This window comes from Manis javanica, chromosome 4 (genome assembly GCF_040802235.1).
Source record: "Manis javanica isolate MJ-LG chromosome 4, MJ_LKY, whole genome shotgun sequence".
NCBI lineage: Eukaryota > Metazoa > Chordata > Mammalia > Pholidota > Manidae > Manis > Manis javanica.
The window spans coordinates 32,818,861-32,832,018 of NC_133159.1; the positions used below are offsets into that span (position 1 = coordinate 32,818,861).

Genomic DNA, 13,158 nt, shown 5'->3' on the forward strand with positions numbered 1-13,158 from the left:
TGTGATGCTTCTTCTTTCTTTAAATGTACTACTTTCCCTTTATCCTACTGCATTTTATCCTGCTATTGATGATCCTTTCTTTAATTTGTTGAGGTCAATTGAACTTTGATTATCTATGTATTTGGCATATCTATCTGCTTGGTGTCATATTAATATTTGTGAAGACTTTAACTTTCTTCCCACTGTCTAGACCCACATCTCAATACCCTTTTATGCCAATAGATAGTGAAGGTTAGAAATAAGAACTATGGCCCCAGAATCCCACATAACAAAACCTAGTATATCTGTAATTGACCATAGCGATGATATCTCTTAATGACAATCATAATTGTTATCAACAGATTCCTGAGTAACTATCACAGGTAGAAACAGTGATGAATGATACATTGGCCCGTGATCTTGAGACGCTTACAGACTAGATGAGGAGAAAAAAATAGAAAATGCACACTCATGTGTTTGGTGTGGCACTCTTCTACCCCTCTTCCTAACAGATTAAGAAAGAATAAAAAACTATAGGAACATGGGAATTCCCTCCTCCTCTGCCCTGTCCTCTTGCCTGCCTCCTTCAGAAGGAATAAATTGCTAACATGATTGGACAGAGCCTAGGACCTTAATGACTCCAATTTTTACTGGTGGTCAGGATCACTTTGTGTTGAAGGGTCACGTGAACCACGTTTGCTCCCATATCTTGCTGAGTAGGGCAGCCCAGTCTCCCGTACACACTTAGATAAGTAAAGCTGGTCTGCTTTACAGGTCGAATAGTCTGCATTCTTCAGGCATGCCTATGCATGCTGGTTCCAAACTTAGAGGGTGGAGGGGGAACAGGGAATTAGGAAGCTTCACTTCAGCCTTAAACCTGAGTCGTATGATTCAACCAAGTCTTTTAGCAGAGTTCTGTTTCAGAGGTTATTGGGTACTAGCTTAACTATGAATAGAATGATCCTTTGGTTTCTATTCCAATTTCTTCCTTGTGTATAGTTCCCTCGGGAACCCTAGAGAGAAGTGAGATGATTAGAAGAGCAGAATTTGGCTATTTCTGGCCCTTGAGTGTGGCAGACTATATTGCTGGTAACAGTTTTCACAAATTTTTGCTGCTCTTCCCAGGGAAGGATTATACTTCCCTACCCTACTCACATCAGATTTGGCCAAGTACACTTGTTCTGACCAAGACAGATGTGTAAGTTCCAGGCAGAAGCATTAAGAACCAGTGTGTGATTCACCATGATTGCTCTTCTTCTTGCATGAGACCAACACTCTTTCAGGTAAAGGTTGCCAGAAGCCTGGGTCCCAGCATGAAGACAATCTAGGATATAGCCTAGTTGATCTGCCATGGATATGTATGATATTTTGAGTAAAAACAAAAACAAAACTTTGTTGTTGTAAGCCACTTTGCAATCATTTATTACCACAGCCTAACTTAGCTTATCCTGATGATATATTTACCTATTACTACCTGCACTAAACATCATTGTTTATCCTCCCAACCTCTATTCTTTCGTCATTCCTCCTAAGGAAACCCCAATTTTGCCCAGGTATTCACCTAATTCTATGTGTTTCAGGGAGGGGATTCTAATTAATTATCATAATTTATTTAAGCCATTCATGATGGTTTCTTACTCCTTGCTGGTGACGGGTTTAGATGTGGCCATATCAGACTGTTGGAAGTTGGCTTGAGGGCTTCCGAGACAGGTTTGCCTCACTAATAAAAAGAGACACATGGGAGGAAACAATCTCTCTACTTCTGCTAGATGTTGTGTGCATGCATGTGTTAGCTGGAATTGTGGCAGCCATTTGGTAACTATAAAGGACACAAGCCTATGGATGTCACAGTGAAAAGATGGAGAGAATCTGGGTCCCTGATAATGTTATTTGAGCTGTCAAACGAATTAACCCTAGAGCCAACCTACCCTAAGACTTCTTATTATATGAGGTAATACATTTTCCTTATTGTTTACAGTTGAAATTGGAATGTAGGGGAAAAGAATGAGTTCAGCTTTAGGGACATTGAGGTGATGGCAGGGTAGCATCCTGTTATATTGCTGCATCTCAGGTGATGTCAGGATTAAATTTGACTTGGGGAGTCATCTATGGAGAAATATTACACAAAGTAACACATTTTAGAAAATAATCCTATACCTGGCATAGGACCTCTGCGCGTGAGGAATCTCTATAACAAAACATTACACTTGTACAATATAGCCATCTCCTGACAGGATATGCCACTGTCTCAGGTCCTCAAGTAGCATCTATCCTAGAAAAAAAGAGATCACAGGGGTTGGTAGCAACCTCTTAGCAAAGGAGAGTAAAGACAGTGAGAAGGTGATTTCAACATCTGCATCCTCAGACCCTGCTCTCCTCAAGCCTGGTTTGGGGGATCTTCACGGCCATCTGCATATAATTCAAACATCGTAGTCTGTATAGATGACCATGAAAACGGGCTCTAAGCAACTTCTAAATGTACTGCTTCTTAAACAGCTTTTAGTAAATTCTCAATCTAGGGAACTATGGTTCTGATCATTTTACAGACATTTTATGTGTGATACTGCAGAAGCCCCATGGGAAGCATCAGAGTCAACAAAATACATACCCCAGGACATCAAGGAAATGGTCGTGTAGATGGGAGAGACTCTAGTGCCCAAGTTGATCTGTGGTTAGAGAATAGTTTTGGAAGTTACTAATCCTTAGGGCACTAGGTTGCTGTTACTAACTTTAAGAAAGTATGTTTATGGGAAGGGGGGGATATATTGAAGCACAAAAGGATTTACTTAACATTGCAAATAATTAATTTTTGAAATTGTTTAGACAGAACTTTTCCAAAGGCACATCTAATGAATAAATGCACACATCTGCATAATATTTACAGTGTAGCCTCTTTCCTGAGACATCTTGCCCAATTTCTAAGATGTCATTGCTGGGCTTGCCTTGAAATTACTATTGTTTCTTTAGCCAAAAAAAAAAAGGGCATATATTTTAATCAGCAGGAAGAGCAAATGCAACCTCCAAAGACAGCTAATTTCAGTCTTGCAGTTATTTAGAAAGGAAAATCTGGCTTCAAACATTGTTTGCAGGCAGAATTTGCAATTGGCTAGGACCAACGACTGTGTCTAAAGATGACTCAGTTGTATGGCCTGGCGCGGGGAGGAGGAAGACCAGCCAGTGGTCCTTCTAACTAATAGGAGTCTTGGATTCACTTTCACCGCATTAAGGTTCTGCGGCCCAGAGCCACTGCAGACTGGGAAGGGGTGTCAAGTGTAAGAAAATCTGAGATCCCGAGAAATGCATCTTCAGATGATCTGAATGGCAGGCGGCTAAAATCCAAATTCCCCTCAAACCCTCACCCTCAGCTCCAGGCCAGGATTTGGGCAGATAATTCCCAGGCCAGGGTGCAACCGGGGTCCTACCCGAGACGACCTTTGGGACGACCCTGGGGCCCTGCGGCGAGCCCTGTGGGGGGCCGCCGGTGCCCCCAGCCTCCGATGCACGTGACCGCCTTTCGGACGCATCCAGCTGTCCGCTGCGCACCCTGAGTCCGCTCGCCGGGACACCCTCTCCGCCCTGCTGGCTGCCGTCCTGGCCACACCCACCGGGGTCCCGGGCAGGGCAGGGATGCCCTCGCTCAGCCTCGCGGTCTCCTGCTGCCGCTCCCGGGCTCCCCGGGCTCCCCGGGCTCCCCGGGGCCCCGAGCCCCGCCCGGCTCCCTTCCCCCGGCCGCCACAGGCCCCGGCCCCGCCGCCCCTCCTGGGCGCCGCCCGCGGAGGCCGCCTCTGCAGCTGGCCGCGCGGCCAGCCCCGCTCCCGCCGCCGCGCGCTGATTGGCTGGCGGGGCCGTCGGCGGCGCTGAGTGGCCGAGCAGATTCGCTGGGTCAGGGCTGCAGAGGCGCCTGGCGCACCGGCGGGAGCGGAGCCGCGGCGCTCGCTCGCCCCGGACGCCGGCCGGCCGCCCGCCCGCCAGCCCGAGCGAGCGGCCCGGGCCGCGGAGGGGGCCCGCGCCGCGCCGGGCGCCGCCGCTCTGGCCGCCATGTGCTCCCAGCTCTGGTTCCTGACGGACCGGCGCATCCGCGAGGACTACCCGCAGGTGCAGATCCTGCGCGCCCTCCGGCAGCGCTGCTCGGAGCAGGACGTGCGCTTCCGGGCGGTGCTCATGGACCAGATCGCCGTCACTGTCGTCGGCGGCCACCTCGGTAAGCAAGAGGGCCCCGGGAGGGCGGGGAGCCGCGCCGGGGGCCCCGAGAGTAGGCCGCGTGGGGACGCACACCCGGGCCTCCCCCAGCCAAGTCTTCCTCGGGATCCCAGCCGCCCTCCCCCGCGGGACCTCACTGGGTTGGAGAAAGCCCTTTGCCGTGAGAGCTGCCTTTGACCGCCACTATCTGCCTTGAGACCAAGATTTGAGAACGGGATTTAATTTACTTAGGGGACTTCGTTTTGGAAGGAACTCCAACTCACCTGAAACCGCCTGGAGGTCCGAAAAAGCTGCTAACTCCAAATTTGTAAATTCTGCTTGCATCCATACTCTGTCAGTTTAGATTTTTAGAAACCCACACAAAATTTATAACACTGCCATTAAGTTAAGTGCTTTTAAAAGTTTTCCAGAAATGTGTAAGCTTCAGTAATGCACTACAGAATATTATTCCCAAGCTAGGAACCTGCATCTGAGGAAAATTGGAGTCATCTCTTGCGTGTAAAGTGGGAGAGTAAACCTTTCATGGGTTTTCTTTAAACTCATCCTCTTTCATAAAAGTGCTGAATTCTGATTCCAAAAAAGCTGAGATTTCAGATACAGGTCTCATTTCATTCTAGCCTCACTGATTTCTCCACTGCTGTGTCCAAGAGACTTTTTTGGGTAAGAAGTGGTTATCATCTGTGACCCTGCCCTCAAAAGGTTGAGTATGTTTTTACATAGTTATCCTTAATGGTAGCCTCTAATTTAGGAATCCTGTGATTTAGGAACGCACCCACTCAAATCCCCACCCTGGGCTTGCAGTTTTAAGTTTCTCCAGCTTCCGTTCTGGAGGTATTCAGCGACTTCAGGGGGGTCCAGGACTCAAGGGGTTTTGGGCCCAGTTCAGGGTGCTTTTTGGGATACCGTTCATATTATTTTGACCATACCTGATTAAATAAGTTCATAATTTATTACTTTTCTTTGGCAGGGGAAAGGGATACCAAATTTTGAACAGGCTGCTTAAAAATGAGATTTTAAAATATGACCTGTGTCTAAGTGGAATGTATCTGGTCTAGGTGTTTGATCCAAAACTTAAACTTTCATAAGTAATATCAGATTGTAGAGCCTGTTGGAGAAATATACTGCACACATTAGGTGTCATACATTTAGTGTAAAGCAATGCCAAACCTAACAGTTGATTTGCTCATACTCTAATAGTTAATGTAGAGCTAGATTCCTGAAGATCTGGATTCTTATCACAGCATTGCTGCTAACAAGTATCTTAGTTTTGCCTTGCTCAAGCCACTTTATGTCTGAATCGCCAGGCTTCTCATTTATAAAATTAAGAGTTAAGGTGCCTCCAGCTCTAAAATTCTATGTCAAAAGCCATGCTTAACTGGAATAATCTGTTATAGTTTACTGGTCTAGATCTAGGTCTAGTTTATGCATCTTTCCACCCCTAGAGTCCGTTTGTTTGCTCTTCATTTTATTTGTTGTTTTACAGCTTGTAAAGATGCCTTTTGTGAGATACAGCAATCAAAATTCCACATCGTGTTCCTGTTGTAGACTCAAAATGTATTCTGTGAAAGAGTAGAAAAATGCTGTCTGTTTTGTATCTAAAACCCCATTTTAAAGAATCAACCCTAGAAAAAGAGAAAACAAAATTCTAGTGATGCAAGAAACATTTAAAGTCTTCTATTTAGTGTTAAAATTTTATTGGAATTCGTGTGTGAATGTATCTCAATCTAGTCACACATCAGGACTTACTTCTTTTTAAACTGCAAGCATATCTACATAGTTGTTTGCCTAGTTGATGGAGAAACTGAAGACAGGTATTTTTTTCCTAATCCAGACACAGCCACACACAAATCACAACAAAAAACAAACCTATTAGATCACTATTTGTGCCATCCAAAGCAGTCAAAAGATTTATTTGTTGTGAGGGTGGATTAATTAAAGCACAAAGAAGTGAGATCTGTGAGAACAGTGAGCTCATTTCCTTTGTTCAGTGCAAGCCACAGTGTTTAAAATGATGCCCTGCACTTAGTAGGCACTCAGTAAATATTTGAGAACAAATGAAGACATGCACTCCATTTCCCAGGTCCTTCTGCAGTCAAACTATAGATAACCTTTTGACAATTTGCTGAGCCAAAGTACTCCTCCTCTAAAATAAACTCTAGATCTTACTGGTTTTGAAAAACAGAAATAGATAAGTACAATGATATGCTGGTTCCCATTTGAGAAGTCCTGAATGTGTGAGCTGAGAAGGACTTAGTTCATCCATTCTGACGCTTTCATTTTACATATGAAGAACCTGATGCTCAAAGAGATGAAGTGACTTGCTCAGTGCTATCCAGCTAGCTAAGAGCAAACCGACAGTTAAAACCCTGGTCTGCTTCCCAGCCAGTGACAAGGAATAAGTATACTTTCGGATATCTGTAACCTATACTACCTTTCTTGCTGGATGTGAAATTGAACTGAGTTGAATTAAATTGAGGCTACGCAGTGACTTTGCAAGGTCAATTTATACTTTAGGAAATTAAGGTACTGCCTTTACAAAGTCTTCATACCTTTGCTCCTTTCCATTCCTTCTCGAGATTAGTGTCGGCGTAGATGAAAGAGCAAGTTTGAAATAGGTGTGGGCAGTACCTCAGCCAGTGGTTGAATTCTTTCCAGAGCTTTCCTCAGTAGAGACTAGTGGGGCCCAAAGCCAGAGGTAAGAATTTCAGGTTATATCTGGAAATAGGAGTCAGACAAGAGATTAAATATTGTGAATTTAAAGAGTGTAGTTATTTTAAACAATATAATATAAGCTGGAAATGCTATGCAATACAAGGTTTTAGGATTATTATTTTTAACCCAGTGATCCACCCTCCCCAGCCTAGGTTTGGATGGGGAGACTGCTGTGAAGAGTGAAATGACATCTAGGTGACTGAAGGAACCCTGTAGAAAGTGCTTCCCTTCATCTTTCTGCTGGATGTAGCATTATGAGAATCATATCCATCTCCATTTCCTTCCCAGAAACCACAAGGTCTTCATTCAACAGACATTAATTCTTCTCAACCCTGGGGATTAGGTGGTAGTGAATGTGGAACCAAAATGCACATAGTAATAGTCAAAACAAAATATGCATAGTGTTTATTGTGTGCCTGGCATAGGTCTAGATTCTTTCTACATATTCACTCTAATAAACATTAATAAGAGTATCTGGGCACGTGGTCCTGGCTGGCAGGCAGTACCAATACTCAGGAATTCTGTTCTCGGCACTTGGTTTCTTCTCTTCAGCTCCATTCCACGCATCAGCCTTCCACTGACGTCGCCGTGTCTCTTGCACTGAAATTCCCTCTGCCCCAGAGGCCCATGTGCTGAACTTTTATTCATCCCTCATATCCAGCTCAAGTCACTCATGTCTATAAAGTCTTCCTTGAACTCTCTACCCTGCCCCCAAACAATCTCTCTCTTTCATTTGCTGCCAAATAACATTGTACCTACCTATTTTAAAATAACATTCATCATATTTCATTGGGATTTTTCTATTTAAAGAATTTAGCCTCTCTCTCCCCCTAAATGACTGGGGATTCTGCAGATGTATGCCCCTTCACTGGTACACAGTAGGCCTTTCGCTGATGTTTGTTGGATGATGGAGTGGAGTGCCTTACAGGCTTACTTGAAGTATGTGAGACTTTTGCTACAATTAGCTTCCGTGTCTGGGAAATCATGATGGGGCGTATAAATGTTTTTGTGATGAGCCATTACATAAGGACAGAGTCACTAGTGCAAATTAAGTTCTTTGACCGCCCACAGGTCTTTACAATTAAGTGTCTCAAAAAACAAGGATAATCACAAACTCAGGGACAGACACCAAGACAGAAAAAATGAGATGACCTGGAAATGTTGCAGTGTGTCTCTTAGAAGCAGAATGATTCAGCATTCCTTCGTTTAATCTCAGAACTGAAACCTAGGTGGCCGGATGGCAATTTCTAGGTCAGGTTCTTTAAATTAAGGTGTTCTGGGGGTACTTCTACTTGGTTCTTTGTAATAATCAGGTGAGACTTAAAAGGTTTGGGTTGGGGAGGGAATCCTAACTAAATTTGTATGAAGAAATGGCCTCATTGCAGCCTTCCAAAAGACAAAAGGCTTCACAGAGAAAGGATGGCCTTCCATTCCTGTGCAAGAAGACCCTAGCAGGAAGGAGCACCATGCTGACTTGTGTGCACAGAGGTTGATAGTTAACCTCAGTCTCTGCCAAAGGCCTGTGCCTGACACCTTGGAATCCAAATAAACCACCATACAGCACCAGTGGAAAGGTCAGAGAATGGGTAGAAGTACTCCCATATAATGTTTTCCATAAACGGACATTGAGTGCTGAATGGATATGCTTTACCCCATGGGTTCACATTTATATCTGTGGGCTGACCTCAAGGACCCAGGAAGGGTTAGATGTGTAGTTTATGTTTATGTTTCCAACAGACTACATCATGAACCATGTTGGGAAGAGTTCTAGAACCAGGAGATTGGGATCCTTAGTAGATCTCAAAGCCCTACTTCACAGATTTCTGAACCACCTGTTGCTGCTACTATAACACTTCCACTAGCAGAAAGGGTACAGCCACCATCAAAGAGGTCCATGTCATCCCCATCCATCCATACCTCCTTGTCACTCTCCTTATTAGCAGGGAGTCCACTGACATCCAGGTACATCAGTGCTAGCCTCACCTCACCCCATCCCCTTCCCCAGTGGGTAAGTGGGCCACCTGACCCCCTTCCCTGGGAGACTTCACCTTGTAAGGGGGTTTATATTGTTTTAACCCAAAGCTACAACACGCTCTAAAATTCCCAGTCTATTTCCATTTGATCCTTCACTATTAAAAAGTAATTGAAGACTCCACTATGAGAAAGTGATACATTTATGTTGCTTTGAGGAACTAACAAGAATAATGGTTCTTTATTCCTGTAACTCTGTTATTAATACTTTAATATATTTTATGTCTTAATCTTCATAGCAATCTCACCCATTTATTTCATTCCACAAATATTGAGTGCCCATTCTGTGCCAGGCACTGTGCTAGGTAGTGGAGATATAATAAAAACAGACACAGTCTCCACCCTTATTATTGTATTTCATTCATTCATTTAGTCAACAAGTATCTTTTGACTGCCTGCTATGTCTAAGGTAATGTTCTAGGCACTAGACAAAACAGGCAGAAATTCCTGCCTCTCGAGATTACATTCTAGGTCAGGAAGATAGAATACAAACAAGATAAGTAAAATACATAGTATGTTGATGGAAAGGGCTAAGGGGGAGAAAGTGGAGCAGAGAAATAGCATCTTTCTAGAGGCAGAGGAGGGGATTGTCATTTTAGTTCGAGTGGCTGAGGTGGTCCTCACCCAGAAGATAATGTTCAAGGAAAGCCCTGAAGTAGGTCAAGAAGGAAGCCATTCAGATATCTGAGAGTAGAGTAGTTTAGGCGAGAGGGAATAGTAAAGAGATGAGTGTGGCCAGAGCAGAGTGAGCCAAGGGGTGAGCACTGGGAGAAGAGGTCAGAGGTAGGGGTAGGGAGAGGAGCCAATTTATAGGACTTGTGGGTCATGGAAGGACTTTGTATTTTACTCTAGATGAGCTGAAATCTGAAGAGCTTTGAACAGAGGAGTGACATGACTGCCTTTTGTTCACAGTCACTGGCCACAGTGTTGAGAATGTCAGGGGTTTTCTAGTGGATCAGATGTTGGATGTGCAGGAAAGACTAGTCAAGGAGGACTCCAAAGGGTTTGGCCTGAGCAGCTAGAAGAATAAAGCTCACCATTTACTTATAAGGAAAGGATGTGAGAGGAGTAGGTCTGGGCAGGTGGTGAGGGTCCGTACTCAGCCTGAGATGCCCGTTAAATCCTCCGAATGGAAATGTGAAGGAGGCAGTTGATCGTATTGACTGGGACTCGAGAGACAGTCCTGGCCTGAAGAGATCAAAGAGGGAGCATCTCCATACACCTACCAAGGGAGTGACTGCAGGTGGGGCTCTGGGGCACTCTCAGGGGTAGTGGTTGGGGAGAAGAGGAGGAACCAGCAAAGAATCCCAAGTAAAAGAAATGAAGAACCCCAGGGGACTGTAGTGGCTTGGAAGCCAAATGGAGAAAGTATTTAAAGGAGGAAGAAAAATGTAGCTAGTAGGTGTAGTAAATAAAGCACAGAAGGAGAATCACCATTGGACTTAGCAATGTGAATTTAGTGTTAGTGACTCTGGTAAGAGCAGTTTTAGTGAGGTAATGGAAAACAGTTACTATACACACTGTCCTCGAGTTTTGTTATAAAGGGAAGGTGCAAAATGTGTTGGTAGCTTGCTATGAACTTAAATTTGTTCTCCCAAAATTTATATGTTGAAGCCCTAACTCACAATGTGATGGTATTTGGAGATGGGGGCCTTTGGGAGGTGATTAAGTTTCAGTGAGGTCATGAGGGTGGGGTCCTCATGACAGGATCAGTGTCTTAATAAAAAGAGACCAGAGATCTTGAACTCTTCCTCTCTTGCTGTGTTCCTCACTTCCTCTCCCTGCCATGTGAGCAGATAGCAAGAAGGCAGCTGTCTGCAAGCCAGGAACACGGCCCTCACCAGAAGCCAACCATGCAGGCTGCCTGATATCAGACTTCCAGTCTCCCAAGGTGTGAGAAATAAACTGTTTTTCAAGCCACCCAATCTGTGGTGTTTTGTTAAATCAGCCTGAGCGAAGACACTTAAAAGGGAGATGGGTTTGAGAGGCTTTTTAAAGAGGGAGAAATAATAGCATGTTGTATGCTAGTGTGAATGATCTACTAGAGAGAAATTGATGATGTGAATTGCTGGGCAGTGCCTTGAGTGACTGGAGGGGTTGGGATCTATTGCCCATTTTGAGGAGTTCACCTAAGCTAGGAGCAAGGACACTTGGCCATTGTAAGAGAGGGCGAGTGGTGTGGCACAGGTGCAGCTGGGCAGGAGGTGTGATAGTGGGAGCTTATAGATTCCCTGATTACTTCAGTTTTTCTCGTTGATGTAAGAAGAGTGAGAAGGAGAAGGAGGAAGTAGTGAAGGTTTAAAGCAAGAAGAGGAAGTGCGAAGTAGCTGTCCAGGGTTGAGGGAGAGTGAATGGGCTACGGAAGCAGTGTGCTTGCCAGGCAACAGGAGGATGCCCCTGAGACCAGTCACCCCATCTGTGTATTTTTTCTCCAGCCATGTTCCATGGCGCAGGAGAGCACATGAAGTGGGGAGAGTTGGATCCGTCTAACCGGGCTTGTCGTTTAGCCAAGCAAGAAATGGGTGCAGGGATTTGAGGATGTGTGTGATGGTGCTTGACTATGGGATTCAAATAGGGAAGAGGGAAAATGCAGGGGTGAAGAATGGTGAGAACGTGGGGGAACCACGCATGGTAGTGCCTGCTGGGCCCAGGTATGGCTGGAGTTGGGGTACTAGAGAGAGTAAGCTAGAAAGAGAGGAGACAGTGTTTGGAGATGGAAATTATGAGGCTTGTATGAAGCCTAGAAAGTCATGGGGAGTGGCGGCTGAGGTGGGGTGGTGGCATGAGTCTTGGAGGAAAAGGTCAGGAGACTGAGAGGCCTGGGCGTTGGAAGAATTCTCTATGCGGATATGGAAACCACTGTCTGCGTGGGGGAGAGTCTGTGAGTCATTCACCAGTGCTCCAAGGACAGTGGGTGGGTGCTGGGGCCCTTGGTGACTTGCACAGGAAGAGCGATGTGTGGTCGCTGAGAGTCAAGGTGGGTGTTGTAGGGGAGAGAGAAGAAGGAATGCCTGGAAGACACAGTAAGGAGCACATCTCTCCCACCTCTAGGCTCAGTAAGCCCAAGCGTGAGGGAGAGAGAACAGCCTCAACTGCAGACGGCTGTGAGAAGCAGCATCGCTGGGAAGAGTCGGCTCAGATGGACCCAGAAAAAGAGGGGCAGGAACACTCACTGAGGAGGCCCAGGATGGGGCTTGGTTCCCCAGTGAGTCCCCAAGGGCACAGTGGTGATGGGAAGGAGTGGGAGGTCGGGGGGTAGAAAAGGCAGCGTCAGAGCCCGGGGTTTGGAGTCCAGGGAAATGACATGGTCTGGGACACTGGAGTCTTGGGTGACCCACATAAAAGGGATAAAAGGCTTGATGAGATTTGTCTTCATGGTTTCAAGAAAGATCTTGGTGATGGTGGGAAAGGGAGGAAGATTTCCAAGTCCTAGGACCCTTCCATTTTGCAGAAGAGGAAACTGAGACCCAGTGAGATTTTTGTCTTGCCAACCTATCAAGTGACAGCAAGGAATTAAGTCTCTGACTTGGAGGCCAGTACTTACCCACTTTGAGGCAATCGCCTTTCATCTCATGTTGCCTCAACTTCTTGAAATGCCTCCGCAAATATGTTAGTCCTGAGATATTCCTGAACCCAGTGTTTTAGAAGATGCCATGGCTTAAGCATCGATTTGTTTCTGAGTGGTTGACATTATGCATTTACTGGTTATACACATTTCTTCTGAGCCCAGAGGCACAATGAGTCAACATTTCCTCTCTGAAAATTTCCTTGTCTTTCAGAGATAATCACCTGCCTGCTCCCTCCTCCTCTGCTGTCTCTGTACCCAATATGTGTACCTACAGAGCACTTCTCATATTGTGTTATAATCAGTTGTCTCCTCTCTCCTCCCCCTGCCCAAACCAGGTGGATAACTCTTCTTACTGCCCAGGTGCTCTGCACAGAGCGTCAGTGGCATTATTCACAGTTGTGTGTTGGCTTTATTCTTAAATTTAAGGGATATTGCTTGTTTCACTCACACTCCTGAACCCCCATCCCCGGTCCTTCCTTAGCCATCAGTGTGTCAGTGGCCTTCCATGTCCCTTTGCCCTTACCATTGGGTGGCACTGGGGCCCCACTTCTGATCATCAGCACCTGAATCTCTGTCTGAGGGCTTTCTCTTGTCTCAGGAGCCCACATTGCCCACATATGCTTGGCAGCCAGAAGGGCCAGGGAATTAATACCATGTCCCTGGAACAG

General features: G+C 45.5%; 1 protein-coding gene across 2 annotated transcripts in view; it reads left to right on the forward strand.

Annotated features, from left to right (window-relative positions):
• The first annotated feature begins 3,884 nt into the window (after nucleotides 1-3,884).
• RIMKLA (ribosomal modification protein rimK like family member A) overlaps nucleotides 3,885-13,158 on the forward strand; it is a 51,549-nt gene continuing 42,275 nt past the window's right edge. For both annotated transcript variants that reach the window (XR_012130134.1, XM_037002338.2), the window contains exon 1: nucleotides 3,885-4,180. Coding sequence is in view for 1 of the 2 variants with exons in the window: in XM_037002338.2 (XP_036858233.2) it covers nucleotides 4,018-4,180 (163 nt within the window). In the remaining variant the exon portion in view is untranslated. The remainder of the gene's footprint in view (nucleotides 4,181-13,158) is intronic.